The following is a 21775-nucleotide window of genomic DNA, read 5'->3' as shown; positions in this document are numbered from 1 at the left end:
GCAGACATTTGAACTAATATAATTTAAAGCACAAGTGTACAAACATCAATATCACTGAGTGAAAAAGCGTGTGATATCAGACACACGCTGATATCACACTTATTAGTGTGCCAATAAGTCATGACAGTGTGGCAGAGAGCCAGCATAAACAATACCAGGAGCCAGAGTCCAAAGCAGCTAAAAGGAATTAATTAATTTCATTATCTGCACTTGTATGTTTCCTACTCACCTGTTAAAATGTCTCCTGTAAAAGCCTATGATCCCTCACCCTATTACGACAGAAATTACACCATCTTAAAGCTGCATTAATCAAATGTTGGCCACTGCAGTACAGCAGAACAAGTCCATAAGAGGCTGAGCAACACAAACATTTATTTGGAGCTCTGTTTTGTGACGACTTATGAGGTCAGTCTAGATTCTTTGAATTGAATCTTAATACTTGAATTATTGATTCATGCAGGTTTAATTAAGTCAAACGCACAGTTTTAATGTACTGTTTGAAGGGTTACATTACGCAGGAAGTTCATTTAACGTGTTTGTTTGGCTGTTTTATGAATGTTTAACTAAAGACAATGTTTATATATTACATGAATGCCACAGGGCACCCTAAACGGTGCTCACAGCTCAATCAAACATTACCAGGAAATAAATATATTTCTTCAAGCCATAAATGTCACTGTTATAGTCTTTCTGTTCATCTGTGCCTTGTGAAATGCATGATATTTATTCTTGTTTTAGATGGTGCTCTTTGAGTGTAAGATGAATCAAAATGAAGGAACATTTCTACAGATGAGGTCCTGTGTCTCATTACTCTGTTGCTGACTGATGACAGCGGCTGCATCCTCGGTGCAAATGGGTGATGACACACAAATTATCCCATCATTCTTTCGTACTCGTACCTCGACCGTAATGTGCAGAGGATCCACAATCTGCCAAATCATGAGTGACAGGAAGTCGATAGCCAGCAGCACTCCAACTGTTGCGTAGAGTTTCCATGGCTCCAAGTGTTGCTGTGTGAGTTTGGGCAAAGACACACGCACAGAAAAACACACGTACACAACCGTTATCACTATCCAAGGGCACCACGAGCCAGTCGGCAAACAAAGACAAACAACCAGGACAAATAATACGACAGGCGTCCTTGTGATTTCTGGATGACTGGGCACGCATTGTCTTTCTGAATGTGTCTCATCTGCAGTGTCTGCGTGTGTGTGTGTACAAGTATATTTTGGGAGCAGCAGGGGTAAGCGTGTGTGTGTCTGCAAGCGACACACAGAGGACTGCAGTAGCTACATTCATGCTGCACGTGAAAGCATCATTTATACAAACTGAGATGACACTGCTTTTGTGTGGACAGTTTCCAAAGCAACTGATATCAACGCCATTATTCTTGACTTAAGCTATAATGGAAGCCATTCACCCGTAACAGAAAACAAGCAACAAAAATTAGCTTTCCCCCTGCTACCCTTCTGTCTTTCCACACATCTTTTTTTTATTCGACCACGCTGGCTTACACCCGGCTTCTACAACATAGTGACGGCCATTCAAGTGTGCATTGAATATAACAAAAAATAAAATGAAGACGAGAACATGTCACACAGTCTTGGGCTCCTTCTCACTTGAGTTGCATGAAAAAGGATTTGAGTAGGGCTCGTTACCCCCTTCGATGTGTGAAAGTTACTTTAAATACTCTTTACAGAGCTTTCTGGCAAATTGCCCTTATGTGGACATGAAGAGAGTTGAAAGGCAACCTGATTCATTGTGCCTTGGATCCAATAATAACACCCCCCCCCCCCCCCCCCCCCCCCCCCCGCCCCGAAGGTTGGGTTTCTACAAAATAAACTTTAATAATCATCTATATTCATAAATGTTCCAAAAATTGCTTAATCTCTCACTCTTCTGATTAGGCCTTAGAAATTCCCACAACACATCGCAGACTGGCAGTATCTTACTGGCTCCAGGAAACACTGTCTTCAAGAGGAGGCGCACATACATAAATACACACATAGCCACTCTTAAAACACAGCAGCGCCCAAACCAAGCCGATGGCGTTGACATCTGGGGCCCGGTTATGTGTGTTCGAAATCTGTGCTTTGCATGTGTAGGAAAATGCACAGTTCCTATGTCGGTGTGTGTCTGAAACCCTTATCCCTGCACACTCTCGCTTCAACCCCCCTGCCATATTTCATGTTGCCGAGCTGGCCTCCTAGAAGCTTATGTTACTAGGAACTTTGAAGTCTCTAACTTTTTTTTTTTTATCAGCCAGTGCCACACACGCTGCACGGTCTGGCCCTCCTCTCCCATTCCTTCTCTACCCTCCTGAGACTGCTGAGAGGATTATCCCTCCGTTACTCTCTCCTTCCAAATCGCCCTCCTTACCTTCTTCTTCTCCTTCTTTTCGTCCTTCTTTGTGAAGAGGGTGTGGACCCACCAGATCTTGGTGAACATGCTGCCGTAGGCCAGGCTGAAGCCGAGGCCGAGGAGCCACAGGCGGAACTGAAGGGGAGGAGAGGAGAGACAGTGGAGGATAAGAGGAGTTTTTATTCAGATGTGTAGATTGGGTTTCAGAATTGAGGGTGTGGGCCTGTTGATAAACTTTCTTAGCCAAGTCCCTTTAGCACTTAGGCAGCATATACACATTAAACTCTCTAACTCTCTAAATGAGTATAATTTGTTTTTATTAATGTATTTGTAAAGCAGCAGTATAACTCCTCCTGTGGGCTGTAGACTGTTGTTTACACAGGAAATGAATGAAAATATAGTAAAACACAGTTGTAACAATATAAGATAGGTTTTAATTAATGATTTTTGTTGCTAATCAATGTCAATAACTGCTGTTGTATTGCTAATGCAGTAGCCCCACTTTAAATCATGTTTAAAGCAATAAGATAGTGTCATATTTGCATCTTTATTATAAGCAGTTCTGTTGCCTTTTCTTAAAATGATTTTACATTCAAGCATTTCTATAGAGAGTATCACTGATAAATTAATATAGAGATTAGATGAAATTTGTCTTTATCCGAAAACCATAAAGAGGAGGTGGGAGTACTTTTACGTTTTCCTTTAAGGCTGTAGACACGCCTGAAGGACGAAACCGAGGGCAAAGAAGGTAACAAATCATGTATCACTTGCAGCTCATTAAGGTAAGTGAGTGATGGTTGAAGGTGACTCAGATGATAATGTCAGTCTTTTCATGAGTTCCTCTCGTTTGGACAGTGGTGGGTAGACAGTAACATTTTGGAGTGATTTTAGTAAAAAAAAAAATTTAACCTGAAACTCTAAAGGGGAGGAAGGACAGAAAAGAAAGAGATTTAAATGTGTCCTCCAGTGGAAAGCAAGCCCTCGCCTTTAAGAAACAGAAAAAAACAAAATACCCTCTTCGTTAAGCCAGAAATATATTAACATATTGCTCCCATTTCTCACTTAGTCACACATCCAATACATCCATGAAGAGGAGAGGAGAGGAGAGGGAGGTGATGAGAAAAAGAGGAGGGAGCAAGACACAGAGTGGACAGAAGAAGAAAGACGTTGAGAGGGTGAGATGACAGAGAAAGGAGGGCAGGAAAGAGGGTAATGGTCATTTGAGAAAAACGGGGGTCGGGGGGGGGGGGGGGGGGGGGGGGGTGAGCGGTATGAGACAAGATGGAGCAGAGGGGAGAGGAGTGAGATGAAAAACTGAACAGAGGAACATATAGAATCACACACAAAATGTGACAGTGAGGAGAAGAGAGGAGAGGAGTGAAAGATGTGAAAATGAGAGGAAGAAGAGAGGAGGAGAGGGGTGTGAGGAAAAATATATGATAGATAGATAGATAGATAGATAGATTGAAAGATAGATAGATAGAAAGATAAATGGATAGATAGATAGATAGATAGATAGATAGATAGATAGATAGAGGGTATGAGCAGGAGCAGAAGAGAGATGCATTTGATAAGTTTGGTGAGCTGGAGAGAAACTCTCCAGAATAGAGGGAGAGGCAGAACAAAGCCAGAGAGAGAAAAACTGGACGGGGACAAAGAAAAGGAGAAGCGACAGAAATGGAAATCTCCCCGTCGCCTTCAAAGCTTCAACATGGGTGACAGAGATGTACTCCCACTCCTCATTACTGCCGAGATCCCATCGTCTGTTTTATTCTAGCACCCGGAAATCACGGCTGCAAGTTACCGCGAAACCAAAAAATATGTTCAAATTGAACAAAGTTTTAACAACAGTGTTAAAACTTTGATCATCGTTCATCCACCGACGATGCGCGATCACAGCCCTTAAAACCAATGCTGATTTGATTTGTCTTTGCTTGCCACAGGCGGCAACACCTCAACTCCCAACTCCTAAATGTGGGTTTGCTTAAAGTAGGAAAACAATTTCACGGCAGGGCAGGACTTTACTCAAAGTGATAGCTGTAACCGCTGAGCGTAAAAAAAAATAAAAATGACTACAAGGTCCAGCAGCACCGCAAATCCAGTACAACGAGTTAATGTTCATTTCAAAGCAAAGTGGTGGACCTGTGCGTCATGTTGTGAATGTGAATATTAAACTTTTGAGAGTATAACTTAACCCTGAATGACCTCAGGCCTGTAACAAAAAAACAAGGCCATGTTTGGCCTCAACACAGGTAGTTTAATTTTTCTGCATAAGCTCGATAATTAAACACCCAAAATAAAAAGGTTTCCGTTCTTGTATTTAAAGTGATAAACCTGGTCCCGTGTTAGAAATGTAAATTATTTCTTCATCACATTCTAAAAGAGGGAATATATGGCCTATTGTGTGGGAAAACACTTAGGAGCAATCGCCACATATCTGAGTCATCAGTGACCGGGATCCTGAAATGCTTTGCACAGACAGAATCAGGAGACTCGGAGCTTGCAAACGATGTATAATTTACTTTTACACTCTTATTCCATCACGGCTCAGAATAACATCAGAGTGAATAAAAACTAAACCCTCTGTTGACCAAAATTAAAAAATCATCTGTACATTGTTAATTGTTAGAAAGGCAACGCAATAAATCTATAAATGCAAAGTTTGATATTTTTAACTAACTATTTTTCATCTTTTAAGAATGTTTGTGTTTTATTTTAATTTGTGTGCATCAAAAATTGGAACTCGTTTTTATTCATTTACTATCACTCACTAGACATTAATTAATTACCACACTTATTTATAGCCTTAGCTTTAATATTTGGAAATTATTTGTAATGCATCTACAGATACTTAGTCTATTCTAGTTATGGGATTATGTTATTTGCATTCTTGCCTAGTTGAAAACCACTTTCGTGTTAAGTGCTTCATTTCAGCAACACTTTCACGTGAACGCAATGTAGCCAGTGAAGCCACAGTTAGCACGGTTTGTCCAATCGGCAAACAGCTTTTTGATACAAGTTCTGGCCAACGTGAGGATCAGCGAAGCCAAGACTACACTGAACTGACTTTGTGACACATGCCGCTGCATTTGAACCAATAAATACAAACTCTTGAACTAAAATGAATCAAGTGGAGATCCCACAGATTCTAAAGATATACCACACATGAAGGGCTGAATATTAAATGAAGCACAAGATGTTTAATCTGAGGGAATGCTGCAGCCATAAAAACGTAGGTTTATGTTCTAAATACTGCATAGCTTAAATTAAAAACTCAACAATATCAATATGTGACTGTCGCAACAAGAAGACGACGACTTCCAACCTTTTAAAGAAGAGGAAAACTGTATATTCAATTTTAGCTGAAACTAAATTGTGGTACGTGAAACATGACGCCTCTCCGGGTAAACGTTTTCATAAAACCCAGGGTCTGCAATTTTCTACTTTTGAGGTAAGGGAATAATACATGCATGACTTTGGGTACATGAAAAGCGCTTTATAAATCAAATATATTATTATTATTATTATGACTTGTACTTTTCAAAACAGACCTTGTTAAAACTGTTTTAAGTACCAGCATCAAATCAGTGAAACCAAATCTTTGCAGACACAACCCCTGCCTTCTGTCTGTCTGTCTGTCTGTCTGTCTGTCTTGTTACCTGGCACACGACAGGGAACTGTGATCTGTGGACGTGGTGACCATCAATGCCCAGCGGGAAGACTGCAGCCAGAGCCATCATGCAGCCCACCGCTGTCATGTTGTTGAGGTAGGGTTGAGAGTTCTGGATGTAGCTGAAACAGGCAGGGATTCAGGAGGGAACGCACAGAGACAAAGAAAGAAAAAGAAAACACATTTAGAAAAATACTTTTTGCTCACTGTTGGTCTTCTCTCAGTCTCATTAGATCCCTTTTGTCCTAATTGTTCTCGTGTTGGTTTCTAATGGACTTTTCACCATCTTTGTTCGCCCGTGTTTTGTCACTCTGAGAAAAGTATATGGACACTGCTCTTCACAGGAGTATTTCGTTTCAATTTGATGTGTGATTGACAGTCATTAATCTAATCAGTGTTGTCAGAGGGCATCTTCCGGTCTTCCTTGAATCAACTGTTACAGGTCAAATGCATTTTGCAATTATGTCATTAGTTGTTTTGGATTTTTTTTTTTAACAGAATATTTTAGACTTGCTTTGTTGCCCAAAACAATGTTCTGTGAAAAAATTATGACATAATCGAACTGGCACACACTTTAGCGCAGGAAGAATCACTGCTCCATTTTGTGTTGGGCCCAGCAGCAGGTGAGCTTTCTCCTCATTAATTATAAATTGGCAGCGATACCGAAACCTGCACAAGAACAATCTGCTGATTTATCTGGATAATCCGCCGATTCTTGGAAACAACACTGAGAAGTGCGGCCACGTAAAGTAGCTCGCCGTGGCTGTGTGCGCAGACACGACAGTCCCTTGAGCTAGATGCTAATGCCATGCGTGCTAACATGGTCACAATGCTGGTAACAGGAAGAAAACACCACATGTTCCAAGAGGATTAGCCCTATGGTGCTAACTTTGTCCTCATACCAGATAAACAGCCGCAATAAGCTTCTTTTGTTGCAGATCGCCACCAAGTGAAACCGGATGCAAACAGTGGTCAGCTCCATTTAAATTAAATTAAATTGATATTGAAAAGTGTCAATATTGGAAACGGTGAGTGTTGTTGCATTTGATGCCATTCTGTTTACCAAGTGGGAGACATCCACAGACTGCGTTTAAAAATGGACAAAGTCCCTGGAACTGGAAATGAAGCCAATGGCCGAAGCTTGTATTCTCTGGAAACAACAGCAGACGGCAACTCCACTGGTTGCAAAAAGAAGTCAGTCTCTACAGAAGTCTATGAGACTTCTCACTTGATTTATAACGTCAGTAAACATTTTCAAGAGGAGTTTATGGTCTCAATCGCTAGTTTCAAGTCTTCTTCAACACAGCACTGTGTCCATTTTTTAAATTGTGGTCTCATAAAGTGTAAAATAGACATTAAAGCAGCGTGGATACAGCTTGATTGACAGCTGGTCCGTCAAATCGGGGCATGGTTGCAGGTGTAGGTGGCGCGTAGTGGACAAGCTCTCAGTCAGACCCACCCCCAAATTCTACATCCGGATGTGAAAAAAACAACATTGAGTTGGTCAAATTGCTCACAAATCAACAGGGACATCACGGTGGTTTGTCACTTGGCGACATCACATCTTTGTTATTTGTTAACTTAAGTCACAAGTGGCATCCAAAATGCATACTATATTCCAATTCTAAAGTTTTTTAGCATAAAATGTGTCCACAAAAAATGATATAAACTCAAACCAAACAGTGTGCAAACAACAAAAAATAAGTTAGATTATTATTTTTTACTGTTTATGAAGTTTCACAGTTTTGTCAGTCTGCGGTTGTTGATGTGTTTCAACACGTCCTGCTCATTCTTTTGTACATTAAAAACAATGTGCTATGATAATTAGTTTGTAGTGCCATGTGGAAGTAGTATGTAGTTCGATTTGGCACAAATCTATAATGTTTAGCATACTCACCATCTTGAGCTTGTGTCTTAGTTTGATAATAATTGCTAATGCGTACTAAATTCATCAGGGGCTGATGGAGTTGTCATTGGTTTTTAATTTTTTTTAAATATGACATGATGATGACGACGGCAGAAGAGAAATTAAGTGATCCCAAAGTTATTACAATTAAACCTCCATGGCAATCATTTCAATAGGTTACTCAGACATTTTAGTTAATTGTATACTCCAAATGTCAACCTGCAGGGGGTGCTTGATGAAAAATGAGGGGATCATTAAAGTCACACAGATGGGAGCCACTGATGTTTGCACAAGATTTCTGACAGTTGTGTGAGACATTTTAGTCCTGACCACAGAAGAACATCGACCATGGCTAAAATGTAGTCGGTCTCAAAATCTCAAAACCTGGACGGACAAACTAGCTAAATGGTTAGATACCATTAAAGGTAAATTGTTTTTTGTAATTTGGGTGAACTGATCCTGTAATATTTCTCGTCATTTTGTCATAGTGGCAACAAGTAAATAATTGATTCCTTAAGTTCCTTATCATTCACATTTTCTCTGCTTACATTTCCTACATCAGATTAAAGATTTGAAAGATGTAAGGTTTTACAGAGAGGAGCCTAAGCGATGATAAAGCACAAAAAATAAGTAAAGTCATTCCCATCAATATGTGACAGTATGTATATTTAACTGCCTCATGAGAAATAATATCCAGTATTATAATATTCTCAGAAGTTCTAGATAAAAAAACTCCTGTACCATAACAAGGAGGTTTTCACTGCTCCTCGAGCTGCAGCAGTAGGTGTGTCTTTAATTTACTGTACAGCAGACACACTGCCTGCATATATACATAAACACACTTTAGCATGTACACAAACACTCTCACATGCACACTGGCCCCAGTTCAACCTCTGGAAAAACCCTTACATACCATGAATTTATGATGTTCATTGTGCTGCACAAGGTTTTTTTTCTGCTTCTTTATTCCCTCATAAAGAACCATGTCTTGTAGTTGCTTTGAATTATGGTCGATTGTGACAACTGAAAAAAAGATTTCTCCCTAAATGAATGCTGAATATTTTTGAGCCTTTCAGTGACCTGATAGCCGAGCGGTTATAGGGCGCATACGCCTTAGCAGCAGGTCCCTGGTTTCACTCCTGCCCGACTGGATCATTTACTGTGTCATCTGCTACGCTATCAGACCCCTTTGTCCTGCTTTTTCAGACATGCACTGAAGTTCCTGAAGTTCCACTTATAACATTGTAATTGTGTTTGACTTTATTGTTTTTTTTAGGTGACTTGCTTATGTATTCCTTTGCCTCTTAACAAGGCAGCTGCTGGCAAACTTGTACTGTCAAAGAAAGAAAAAAAATAGATTGGTGAATAAATTTGATTTGATTGGATCTGACTCAGTGTTTTGGTTGCTGAGAGAAGCCCTCGGTGTTATTGTGTTTGAAATATAATCAAAGCTGGAGGAGGGCCTGAGTGGCACGCAGGAGCAGCCCGCCAGAGAGCCACGAAGGAACACAGTCAACACACCTCTACCACTTTCTGAAAAAAAAAGATAAATGAAAAGAAAAACTGATAAGCTCATGCACTTGTGAGCATTTACATCATGCTGACCGTGGTCAAACACAAAAACACCAGGTTAAAAGGAGAGAGAGATATGAGATTGTATTAAGCTTGTAAATCCTCAATCAAAAGACGCTCTGCGAAGGAAGTCTTTTTGCATTTGCATTAAGCACTGACAACGAAACCAGCTGCTCGTTTTCCACACGACTAACTCTGTAGTCCCTGAACTCAACAGGCAGTAGTGCCATTCAACTTTTACATTCACCTCAAAAGAGGGAAAGCTCTCCACTAAGGGTCCCCCCCCCCCTTTCTGTCTAACATCAAATGTTCATATTCACACTGAACGATCGGCTCCACCGGAGCAGCCGGAGGTCGTTACAGGACGTCACTTTCAGCGCTCAACATTTTTCTGAGCTGCTGTGCGTCTTTCAAAGAGGTGACCTTCATGTAACCAAACCATTTCTTTAACCTTTGGCACACTGACGCCATATTTAACGATCAATCATATTATGATTTCTAAACACACACAAAAATTAATCCCAATATGACCTTCCTCTTTATTTTCACAATAATTTCACCAAAGTCTCTTGGTGGGACAAACATTACACACACACAAAAGAAAAACTGTGACAACGATATGTGAAAATATACAATTAACTATTGATTAATCTGCCAATATTAATCATTTTGTATAAAAAAATTAAAAGTACCCATTACAAATACCTGGAGCCCAAAGCCACGTCATCAATTCTCTCTTTTGGTCCAATCAATCGACTATGAGACATTATATTTACTAAAAGATCAAGAAAAATAGCAAATTCTTACATTTAAGAATCTGAACCCATTAAATATGTGACCTTTGTAATTAAAATCTGACATAAATTGATTCTCAAAACAGTTAACTACTTGACTAAACACTGCTGTATTTGGGGTTAATCGGTGTGGGAGCCAGGAATGAGGTGACGAGCACGCGCTCGTTCTCATCCTCCTGTTAGTGAACTTACCGGACGTTTCCGTTGTAGATGTTGAAGGTGAGACAGACGATGCCGAACAGGATGCCGAGGCCGGCGAAGACGGACACGGCCGCAAACAGTTTCTGAGACAGGAACCTGTACTCTTCAATCACCACAGTTCGATCAGCCGGAGGTCCGGCGCCTGAACGGACAGGAACAGAAATATGAGGAGTGAAAATGCTTTTGGCTACATCTACATTTACCTCTGCACGATTCCCAGTCACAATACCCAGGACACATCCCACATCTTGCTGTCGCCTTTTACTTAAAAATCCAAATAATTGCTTTTCACAGTTAGGTGAGGATTTGACTTTTAAAAGCCACCCGGGGGGTTGTAAAGCTGCTCCCATCAATGTTTCCACAATCTCTGCAGTGACAATGAGTACAATATTATGTAAACTTACACTGGCCAGATTACAATGAAACAATAAGGCCTGCATTTTGGGGGTAGTTTTTAAAATTCTAATATAGAAATAATGTTCTTCTGGAGCTGCTGAGCTTCAACAATTACTTGATTAAAGAGAAATTGTACAATTATCTAATCACTTTTCAAGCCTGAATGCAAAATACTTAAATGTGAGGATTTGCAGCTGTTCTGGCCATCTAGTAAATCTACTCTATCTCTGAGTTCTGGACTGTTGGTCAGACAAAATAAGACATAAGAAACGGCTATTAGAAACTGTTCTATTTAAAAAAAACCTAAATTATCAACAGATGAATCAATGATGAAAACATTTGTGTTTTGTAGCCCTTCTTTTCCTCGATCATGGATGTGTCGCAGCTGAAAATACTGAAGTTATTTGTATTTAAAGGGGACATATTGTGCTACAGCCACTTTTTCAGCCCTTTTGCACATATTTTTGGCTATGTGGGGTGCCTGCCGGCCCACAAAAGTGAAAAAGAAACACAAAGTTGTTATTTAGTGGATTGGCTTAACCTTTCAGACGGCCTCTGAACGAGCCAGTCACGACCCGGGCTTCCTGTTACGAAACATGACGCTGCTCCTGGGGTAACCACGCCCCCAACCTGAGAATCTCCGCCCCTGAACTCCGAGACACCGGAGCGCATCTACGCCTTTGTCTTCTCTCGGCAGCAAGCGACGGACGGACAGCTAGCATAATGCCGAAAAGAGTTAGTAACGTTTGCCTGTTGTTGGCTGTACAAACCAATATAAACCTGTACATGGACACTGGACTGGAAGAAAAAACTTTTTTGCAAGATGGTTTGTGTGTGTGTGTGTGCGCGTGCGTGCGTGTGTGTGTGTGTGTGTGTGTCCTCGTAGTGTTCTGCCATGTTTGATAAGCCGCAGTAGCACAAGCTAACGCTCAGGTAAACTATACATGTGTCGTTAATATTACGGGAATGTGCCCCACGTCCTTTAATGCGATGTGTTTGAGATGTAAGATTTAAGTCCGTGTGTGCCTCCTAGGTCTGCATTGTTAGTTTAGCCGCGTTGGCCTAAGCTAGTCCTGTCCTCTGATGTAAACATCACGTCTGTCACCGGAGTTACAGGCTTCAGTCACTTGCCGTCACCGGAGCAGCAACAATAACGTTGACGCTATGAGTGTTGGTTAGATGACGTGAGATCGAAGCATGTGTCTTTCATGAGGACTCTTCAGTAATTGTGTTTGCTGGGTAGTTACCGGAGTTAGCAACGCAGCTCCCGCGGATAGTTTCTGTTGCGGGCTCCGGTACAGGAGCGATACTGAGGGTGTGACGTCATCATGTGGCAACAGTGTGTAGAAATGTACGGTTGTTTCTGGAATTTATCATATTTAACAGTGTTCGCGTGGGCAGTTGCGCTGCAAAGTGATGGCGCAGAACCACAAGCGGCAGAACGTTTACTACTTCCAACTCGGCGTCTGTTGCGTGTGGAGGTGGATTTGTGATTTTATAGCCTGTAATGTTACGATCGGGGTCCAGTTAGCACGTGGCTAATGTACCTCAGGTGTGGAGGTGGACTTCTGATTTTATAAGATGTAATGTTGTGGCTGCAGTCCACCGCAGCTTTGGGTCTCTGTACCGTGAGGCCCGTGTGGTGCGGCTGTTTTGACGGTCGGTTGCTCCAAACATCCGATTTTGGATGAACTGCCTCGGCTACACTTTGACCTGTTGTAGATGAATTGAGCAAGAGACACCAGTTCCGCCCCGTCTTTGTTATAAACAGCGCTATTGCTAGCATGGCTGTGTGTGTACATATGAATTAATTTAATCTTATCCCTCAGTATATTTGGTCCTGAGCTAGACAACAGGGGCTCATACTTCAAGTTAAAATAATATAGTGGGTTTTTTTGTTCCCTGTGTTCTCTTCGTCTGGTTACATGCATGTGTGTTGTGTAATGTACACAGCACATGTTGTATATATTATATATGAATTACATTTTTTGATATTTAAAATATGATTGTTGTCATTAGACGCAAATTTTTTTTGTTTTATTTCCCCTTGCATTTCAGAGTACATCACACCAATCGGCAACACTCATGTTCAACGGTTTAAAGAACCATGTATATTGGAGTGCAACCTCTTCAACCTCTGGGCCTGAGAAGGTGGCTAAGTGGACTTCACTGTTTAACAACATTCAAAACATCCCTGGGCATGAAGAGCCCCTTTTCCCCAAAGACAATGAAGGGTGAAGCCACCACAAAGCCTGTTAAAACAGAACCCACATTCAGTAAGTTGTAAAACACTATTTTATTATTACAAACATGATAACAAATTCAAATGAATAATAAATTATTCAGAACATTTTAAGTAAAAGACAAAGCTGTTTACTTAAAACACCTTTGTTTTTTAAGTAAACACCATTGTTTCTTTGTTCACTAGAAAATTAACAATGGAATTGAATGTTTTACAGATTATGTGGGTGACTTGATGAGGATGGTGTTTGACGACCCCAACCCCAAGGATCTGTCATCCCAATATGACAGGCTGTGAAAAGGAGGAAGTGGTTGCTCGCCACATGTCAGGCTTTAGTCAAGGGGCGGTCGGAAGCCAACATACTGGTCAGCTGGATCCGGAAACTCCTGGCAGATCCAGAGGATGACGCGATGACGACCCCGTTGTGGCGTCCCACAGCATCAACTGCGAGAAAAACAATGAGGCATTATTGCAGTTGCAAATTGCATCCACTGCTATATTTTTGTATATGTGTATATTTCTGGTTTCCTTACATTTGCAAAAAGTAAACATATTTTGTTCTGTGGATCCTGTCGTATATTGAAAACTGTTTTTACTTTATTTTATGCAGTTGTATCTCATAACAGAAACTAATTGTTCTTCTGTTCTGCACCTCAGAGGTCCGTAGTCCATTCTGTAGATGTTGTAGATGTTCTGAAGGGTGTATAAATTGAGGCAAATCGGCTAAAGGCCTGCAGCTGATTGGAATGGGGACCTGATTCATTCCTCTGAGAACTTAATATGGAAAAAAAGATAAGTTTTACAAGATCTAATAAACAAATAATGATTGAGGCAGCAGGCCTGCATTAGACAAATATTGATCCAAGAAGTAATGTGTTTCAATGTAAAATGGGTAAATACAAATTTGTTGCTGAATAAAAAATAAATCTGCTCAACTTTTAGTTAAATTGATTTAGTCAATAATCAAAACAAACTGGATAACAAGCTATATATTTATTTTTATTTTTTTTGGGGGGGGGGGGTTCTTTATTTCCCAACACAAGCAACGTTAGTCTAATTCAGTGAAAAAGAGTTGTGCGTCGAGCCATGCTCCTCTATCTGCCTGTCGCCTCCCTCTCTCCCGATATGAGACACGACACTCACAACAGTTTGGTGAGTGCCTCTGTTGTTACCAGGTAGTTGGCAACATGATTTGCTAACAGACCTACCGGTCGTATTTCTTTGCGGCAGACATTTCTCACTCTGAGTGTTCTGATGCAGTGTCACACGTTTCCCTGACTACAGTAACATGCACTTCAGTCAAGTCATTTAGAAGAAGGACACAGTAACAATGTGACTTACCACTCTGAACCGTCCTGCTCCAGTCTCGGTTGAAAAGCGTCAGGACTACTGGCTTGTCCTTCCTCTCTGTCGGTGTCAGAATCGGGATTAAACTGGTACGGTTGAAAATTCGCCATTGTTGCTTAGCTTAGCAACGTCTGTGTTTTTAGCTTCTCCGTGAGCCGGCCGGCTCGGAACGTCCGTGTCTGGGGAAGAGGCGTGACATTTCGGCCAATCAGATGCCGCTGAGGTTTTTTGCGGGGGGGGGGGGGGGGGGTCTAGAGTAAACCCGAGCATGACAGGCAGAAGGTGAAATGAGCCGCTGGAGGAACGGACAGTATGAGAACACTGAAGACTTTTCTGAACATTGTGGCATGTAAACCTTTTCATGTGGTGACCCCTTTTAAAAGTATGAACCTGAATATGAGCATAATATGAGGCCTTTAACCAGGAACGTGTCACTGAGAGCCAGACTTGCTTTTTAAGGAACAACCTGTTCTCACACACTCATACACACACACACACACACAAACACACACACACACACACACACACACACACACACACACACACACACACTCACACAGTCCTGTCTGCCGGGCTACAGAGCAGCTTCACTGGAGCAGTTGGGGTTTAAGTGCTTTGCTCAAGGGCATCTCAATGGTGGTAATGAAGAGAGAAGAAAGTGCTGCTGTTTTATTTTCTTCACCCAGAACCCCCAAAAAACCTTCTGGTCACATGAAACGCTTCTCTAAAATGACTAAATGAATTGGAATCTCTCCTCCGGACTTAAAAAAAAAATATCATAAATGAATAATGATAAATAAAGCAATCAGCATCTAATTCTTGTAAGTGCCAATTACTGTAATGAAAGGGAAGCCATCCCTCCTCATAACTTTTCCTAATGATGGAGTCACTGCTCCAACTGCGTGACAGAGACACGAGCGTGCGACCGCATCATCAGCGCTCATTCACAGAATCGCACAGAATTTCATTTGTACAAGAAGCAACAAATAAGTTACAAGTGTCAGTTTTCTCTTCGCGCTCCATCTTTCCCTTTCTTGCAAGTCAGAGAATCAGTTGAATGTCAATTACACACCATCCGTCCATTTTCTATACGACTTAATCTCCGAGGGTCGCCGAGGGGTTGGAGCCAATCCCAGCTCACACTGGGCCAGAGGTGAGGAGCATCCTGGATGGGTTGCCAGCATTTGTGATTAAGAAAAAAGCCACGCATGCAAAGGGAGAACTTGCAAAGTCCACACAGAAAGGCCATAGCTCTGCTAACCACTGCACCACCATATCACCGAAATACATTGCCATGAATAAACGTCTGATCAGCTAAGCCAAGTGTCTTAACATCTGTGAAGCCAAGTTGACCAATTCAGATCATCACAGTATCTGCTTTGAAATTCACAACAAAGAAACATCATTTATAGACTGAAAACCAGCAAAATCTGCTCTGTGCACATTTGACAAGTTTTAAAATACCCAACCCACAGTTGGACATTAAGGCCCCGTCTACACGAACGCGAATTTGTTGTAAATACGCGGAAGTCTTGCACCTATTGTCCTGCCGTCCAGACGCACCCGGAGTTTTCGCTGCCTGAAAACCCACTCTTTTGAATCCAGGTCCCAGGATGGAGAAAACAAATCTCCCCCCTGCGTTTGTGTATTTGAGTTTGTGTGAACGCCAGATACACATATGATGATGTCATCGCCCCGCCCCACCCCACCCCTCGACCGCGGCATCTCCAACAACAACAATGGCGGACTACAGGCTTGTGACGGTGCTGCATCAGATTCTGACTCTTCTTGGGTCGCTAGGGCAATATATACTATTGCTCGGTCACTACCATGCGCTAAAAAGGAGAACGGACAGAATCATACGCCACATCCTTTTAAATCTTCATCTTCATACTGTTGTTGTTGTTCAGCTTCTTCTTCTACGAGTATTTGTATGCTCTGCCTCTTCTTCTTCTTTTTTGGTGGAGTTCTGTAGCAGAAAACAGCGCCACATATAGGCCGGGAATAGGTACTACAGTGTTTCTACAGCTAGATGCGTCTTTCCAATGAATCCATCATTACGGAGAAGATTCAGACCCCCCTGCTGAGGAAAATGGTGGGGGGGAGATCATTTTCGAAATATCTTGTGGTGTGGACGGGGCCTAAGATTTGAGCTGCCAGCATGGTGCCTCAGGTGCGCTTTTCAGATGGTCGAATAGCTTTGACTAATATCCGCTGGCTTTTCACACCGCCTTCGAGTGTAACCATTTGCAACAACTATAAAAAAAACGTTTGATTGCCGACGTGGATTCATAAAACTCCGTCCTTCAAACTATTTCTGTTCAGGAAAACCCCCAACCTTTACATTTTAAAGTGGTTGTGTGAACAACAGTCAACAGCCCTTTTAATCTACATTGAAAAAGTTTACATGTTGAGACAATTTAATTCTTTAAATATGAACAAACTTAATTCATTTGTGTGTTACAAAATGAAGTATTTCTTTTGAAGTTGGTAAGCAATATAATCTTTTTTGAGTGTAGTTTCCATTAAATAAATCATGGAAGAACAAAACTGCAACCAAGAAGAAATGCCGTTGCACTCAAAGTTATTGTTTCTGGCTGTTTGTTTAATGCATTAAGTGGAAATGGAAAACCTAATTCCATTCATGCCCTAGAAGCACAGCAGAGTTCCTTCTCACTCGCCACCTCCATAAAATATTGACGCAGCCTCAGCACAGTAAAATAGATAAAATCGACCGGTTACCAGTGATTTACACCTAAATGTCAATTTTGGCAATTCATAATTTAATAGGGAAACTTTGGTATGTAACTTTGGTGTTAATTAAGAGTTGGAGCTTAGGGTTTTAAAGTTTGTGTGTGTGTGTGTGGGTGTGTGTGTGAATATGCTTGTTACCTAATTAATCATGCTTGTGAAGCTTTAAACCCGAATTCCTCAGTGAGGAAAGTTCAAAAAGAGGCATATGGACAGGGAGCATCTTTCTTTTACACTCAACAGCCTCTGACTATATGTCTGTCTAAATCTGGGACTGCATGCAGATTTGTGTGTATGTGTTTGTGTGTGTGTGTGTGTACGCTCCTGAGTATGCCAGTGTGGACTGTATACACACTGTATGCATGACAAGCATGGAGACCTATACAGTAAGCATGAGTGACTCTGCTCAAGAGGGTGCATATAAGTGCAGGGGGGCATTTACATGTGCACACAGCATGTGTTTGGTGTGTGTGTGTGTGTGCGTGTGAGAGAGAGGAATCGAGGTTGACAGAGAGTGTTTGCATGTCAGAGAGGAAGCAGAGCAGGAGTGTCAGCGCTGCGTGAAGCTGATGTGTCAGATGTCAGTGGAAAGTGTCGCCCCCTCGAGAGGCGTGGGGTGTCAAGACGCCCATCACGCTCTGTTTAGATTCTTGTCACCGCTGTCACGCAGACGAAATGTATCTGGTGTCATCTGACTGAGGAGCGACGATGTAAGAGGGTTTCTGCTCCACCAAGTTCAATTGCACACCTTTTTATACCAGTGAGCGAGCTGCACCTGGAGCCCCTGAAACGCTTCGTCAGTAGTCCGGCTGATACTTCCATAAAATGGTGACATCACCATTTAAGTGCATGAAGCATGTCCAGGGGCTAGTCTGACACGTCCCCAACAAAGCCAGGTAAAGCGAGAGAATTTCCTACACGCCCGGAAGCGGTTGACCAATCACAACAGAGTGAGCCAGCTGGCCAATCGGAGCAGACTTGACTCGACAGAAGCTGAAAAAAGGAGCGGCAGGAATGGACAGTCTTAGGAAACCGATGTGTTTACTGAACATTAGAGCATGTAAACCTTTTCGAGCAATAACCCAAATTAAAATTATGAACCGGATTATAAGCATAATATGTCACCTTTAAATGAGTGTGACGTCTCTCAAAGGCCCGCAATCAGATTCCCTAAAACAGTATACAACTAACATCCCTGCCTGCAGCAAGCAAGACTGAATATCTTAGACTTGTTTTAATAGCTTCTAAGGTTTTTGAAGAACCCGAAGACCGTAGATACTCAATGTATAATTTTCGATTTAATCATACAGTAGGAATGAGATTGAGACTGTTTGTCCATCTGTGTATTTTACAGCATATCTGCTACATGAACAACATGAGAGCATACGGACTGAGCAGCACACAGAACATATGATGTAACACAAATGTGCAGTGACCCAGACGTGTGTTTCAAAAAGGTACAACTAAGTTTATTTATGTGCGAGTGTAACATACGGCATATGGTGCCAGTTTATCAGGAACAAATAAAACAGCATATTACAGGCATTTTAGCATTTTTGCACTGACTTACCTGACTTAAAAGTGTTATTAATCGTTAGCAGGCTCTAAATGGCCGCCCCATACCTAGCCATTTCACTCCTTACTGTTTTGCCTTAAGTCCTTGAACACAACAGCAAGAGATGTACCAACAGTTGAAACAAGTACGGAGGGGCAGGCTATTTACAGATTTTCCAAATGTCAACGAAGTTATATTTGGTCTTTTCTGGATCCAGGCAGAGCTTGGAGACTATCAGTTGGGTCTGAGGACTACATGTGTGAAAAAAATAATAATTATAATAATACTCATAATAACAAAAAATGGGGGAGTGGAGCTGCAATACAGTGAATTTACCCGACCTCTAGCTCCCTCCTCATGTTTGAGGCTATAGGCTCAAGACTACATTAGCTGCTAGCATAACACAACATTGAATGTGAGAGTAACTGTCAGCCTTCGAGCTGCAGAAGGAAGAATGAATGGAATGAAAGAAGCTGATACCACTGCTTCCACTGCACCGATTTTTATTCTTTTGTGAAAATGTCCATTGTGAGCTTGGCAAATGTTTCAGGTGTATAGTGCAATGCAAAATCGATCAGTACAGTTTTTTACTCACGTTTTTAGTCTTGCTTTTGTGGACGCTGTATCCTTTCATTGAAAAGAAATTGTGCTTCATACTCATCTTATAATGTAACTCTTTTAATGCATTTATTAAATATTGAAAAATGTTTTATATACTATCTAATGTGACGCACTGTGAGCTGCATTGCATGTATACAAGGTGCTATATAAATAAACGTATTACTGTTACATGATGCATGAAGGACTGCACTTAATGAATATTAAAGAGCGTATACGTGACTGAATTGATGTACAGTATGGAATAGTAGTACAGATCCTGCTGAGCGTGCATATGTGTGTATGCATGTATCAACTGTCCATTCACTCAATGCGCCTGCACCATTTAAACCCTCCTCCGTCCTTGATAAAAGGAACCAGGACAGGGTGTTGCCATGGAGACCCAGCTCTATAACAGTTGCCACAGCGATTAGAAGGAGAGCTGAGCTGAAGTGGTTGTTAGAGCGACCGTGCACCGAGTGAGAAAGTGAGGCATGGAGGCGCCTGGTAAACACGCAGGCAAACAAGTGGAGGGTTTAAATGAAAACTATCACATATGCCCCCCACCCCCACCCCTGCGTCAGCATGGAACAAATCAAGCGCTCTCCCCCTAATCATAAAAAAAACTGAGTCAGCTCCAATGAGCAGGAAATTACTCATTTCCTCTCAACAAGTTGATGTCAGAAGGAGGTGTCGTTATTTGGTAAACGGTAGAAAAGAAAAAACAACCTTGGGTTCCAGTGGAGAAAAGGTGAAAACAAGGTAAACACAACTCACCTCTGACATTTTGGAGGTCATGTCTCAGCTCAGCAGGTTTTAAATAGTCTAACATCGTAGCCTGTCACATTGCGACAAGTCGAACTAAACGCCCGGCAGTCGCCCTGGTGAAGGACATTTTGCCTACATGGATACAGGTCACACGTCCCTCGCCAGCCAACGTGACCAGGAATCACTTCCTCCTCTGGGTTCAGTTAAGCCTTTGCAACAGATCATTTACCTAAAAGCCTAAAAAAAGGCGGGTCCCTACGGACCCACCGTGGCGTGCAGGATTGATTAGTGGCGCACTCTGTCCAGGCACAAGTATGTCACCTCTCGTGGGAGGGATGGGCCAGTAAAAAACCACAGAATTGGTAATTCAGACACCGAAATAAAACTTTAGTATGAACTCATAACGGCAGCAAGAATCACGATCACAGGACAGCAAGACGTGTAGGTGTGAACTGCACAGCCGCCCGACGCCTTTGAAAGCCGTGAAGTCTGAACTTGGCTTTAGAAACACGGTCAGCAGTCGGACCTGCAGCACTGTGATATACAGCTTATAACGCTCATCAGAGGGCCAGCGCAGTGATTTGCTTCGTAACACTGTCAAATCTTAATACAGAGAAATAAAACTATTTTTTTTATATTGAGGACGCCTTATACTTTCTGCGGCTATATACATTATTTCTATCGTAAATAAATGTCCATGAGTCTGCTTAGAAATCTGAACATGTTCTAGAAATTGCCTGAGATTCAACACATTTTTTAAAAATGAGGGACATGGGGGAGGCTTTTTAAAACCCCAGAGTTAGCCAGTCAAACTTAGCTGCTGAACCCGTTTGATTACTGTGTATCGTCTGTGACAACATCTTAACAGCAAGCAGGACAGTGAGTGTGCAGACAGGTCCATTTTGGGACGAGCGTCGGCATCTAAATAACCAGCTTCATCCAAACCAGCGTTTAGAGGAAATCCAGGGTGATTACATATCATTTAGGCAGTAAGAGGCTAAATTGAGCCAAAGGGAGGAGGTCTAATGTCAAAGCACAAGGATGTGATCCTGTTGAGTCACAGCATGACAGACAGGATACAGACACTGACACAGGAAGCTGGGCGGCGACAGTGTCATGAACTCCATCTTACCTATCCAAACATCATTTCCAAACCAGGAGAGGTTCTTCTGAGAGCTGTCGTAATAACCGATCTTCTTGTAGCTGCCTCCTGGATGTTGCAAGAAGAGCAAGAAAGACACGGAAAAAAGGGGAGACAGGTTAATTAGTCTTGATGATTATATATAATTAATATCATCCCCCTTTGTTGTGTCATTACAGACACTATTAAGCTATTTTCTTTTGTGAAATGTCTGTGCTTTTATATTAATGGAATGTGTGGGCACAGAAAAGGGACACAATGAGTAGATAAGGGGGGGGGGGGCAAAGAGAAGGACAAACAAAGAAGCACCAAGGGGAGAAGAAGGAGAAAGGGAAGAGAAAAAAAGGGAGCTTATGTGGCAGTCTAGACCAGGAATACTGATGAGGTCCCAAAGTGATTCAAGGATTCAAGTCAGGTCGTCTCATCGTGGATGTCAATTTACCTCGACACCACAACGGGAAATATGAGACAGAG

The 21775-nt window shown here is 41.8% G+C and overlaps 1 protein-coding gene and 1 long non-coding RNA gene across 6 annotated transcripts in view; one reads left to right on the top strand and one right to left on the bottom strand.

Moving 5' to 3' along the window:
- Positions 1-21775, bottom strand: part of gabbr1a (gamma-aminobutyric acid (GABA) B receptor, 1a) — a 74821-nt gene that overhangs the window by 9573 nt on the left and 43473 nt on the right. For all 4 annotated transcript variants that reach the window (XM_035629841.2, XM_035629844.2, XM_035629845.2 and 1 more), the window contains exons 15-19: positions 21293-21370; positions 10496-10646; positions 6021-6153; positions 2380-2496; positions 900-1010 (exon numbers count right to left, since the gene is read on the bottom strand). In XM_035629841.2, the coding sequence (XP_035485734.1) occupies positions 900-1010; positions 2380-2496; positions 6021-6153; positions 10496-10646; positions 21293-21370 (590 nt within the window). The remainder of the gene's footprint in view (positions 1-899; positions 1011-2379; positions 2497-6020; positions 6154-10495; positions 10647-21292; positions 21371-21775) is intronic.
- On the top strand, positions 11549-13499 carry LOC118306977. Of its 2 annotated transcripts, none has more exons than XR_004793133.1 (3): positions 11549-11635; positions 12959-13176; positions 13360-13499. It is a non-coding gene; the product is annotated as an uncharacterized LOC118306977 (long non-coding RNA). The 2 variants fall into 2 exon arrangements; XR_004793131.1 differs by lacking the exon at positions 11549-11635 and adding an exon at positions 11706-11833.

This window comes from Scophthalmus maximus, chromosome 1 (genome assembly GCF_022379125.1).
Source record: "Scophthalmus maximus strain ysfricsl-2021 chromosome 1, ASM2237912v1, whole genome shotgun sequence".
Taxonomy (NCBI): domain Eukaryota; kingdom Metazoa; phylum Chordata; class Actinopteri; order Pleuronectiformes; family Scophthalmidae; genus Scophthalmus; species Scophthalmus maximus.
The sequence above is the reverse complement of the archived record's forward strand: the minus strand, read 5'-3'. Positions and strand labels throughout refer to the sequence as shown.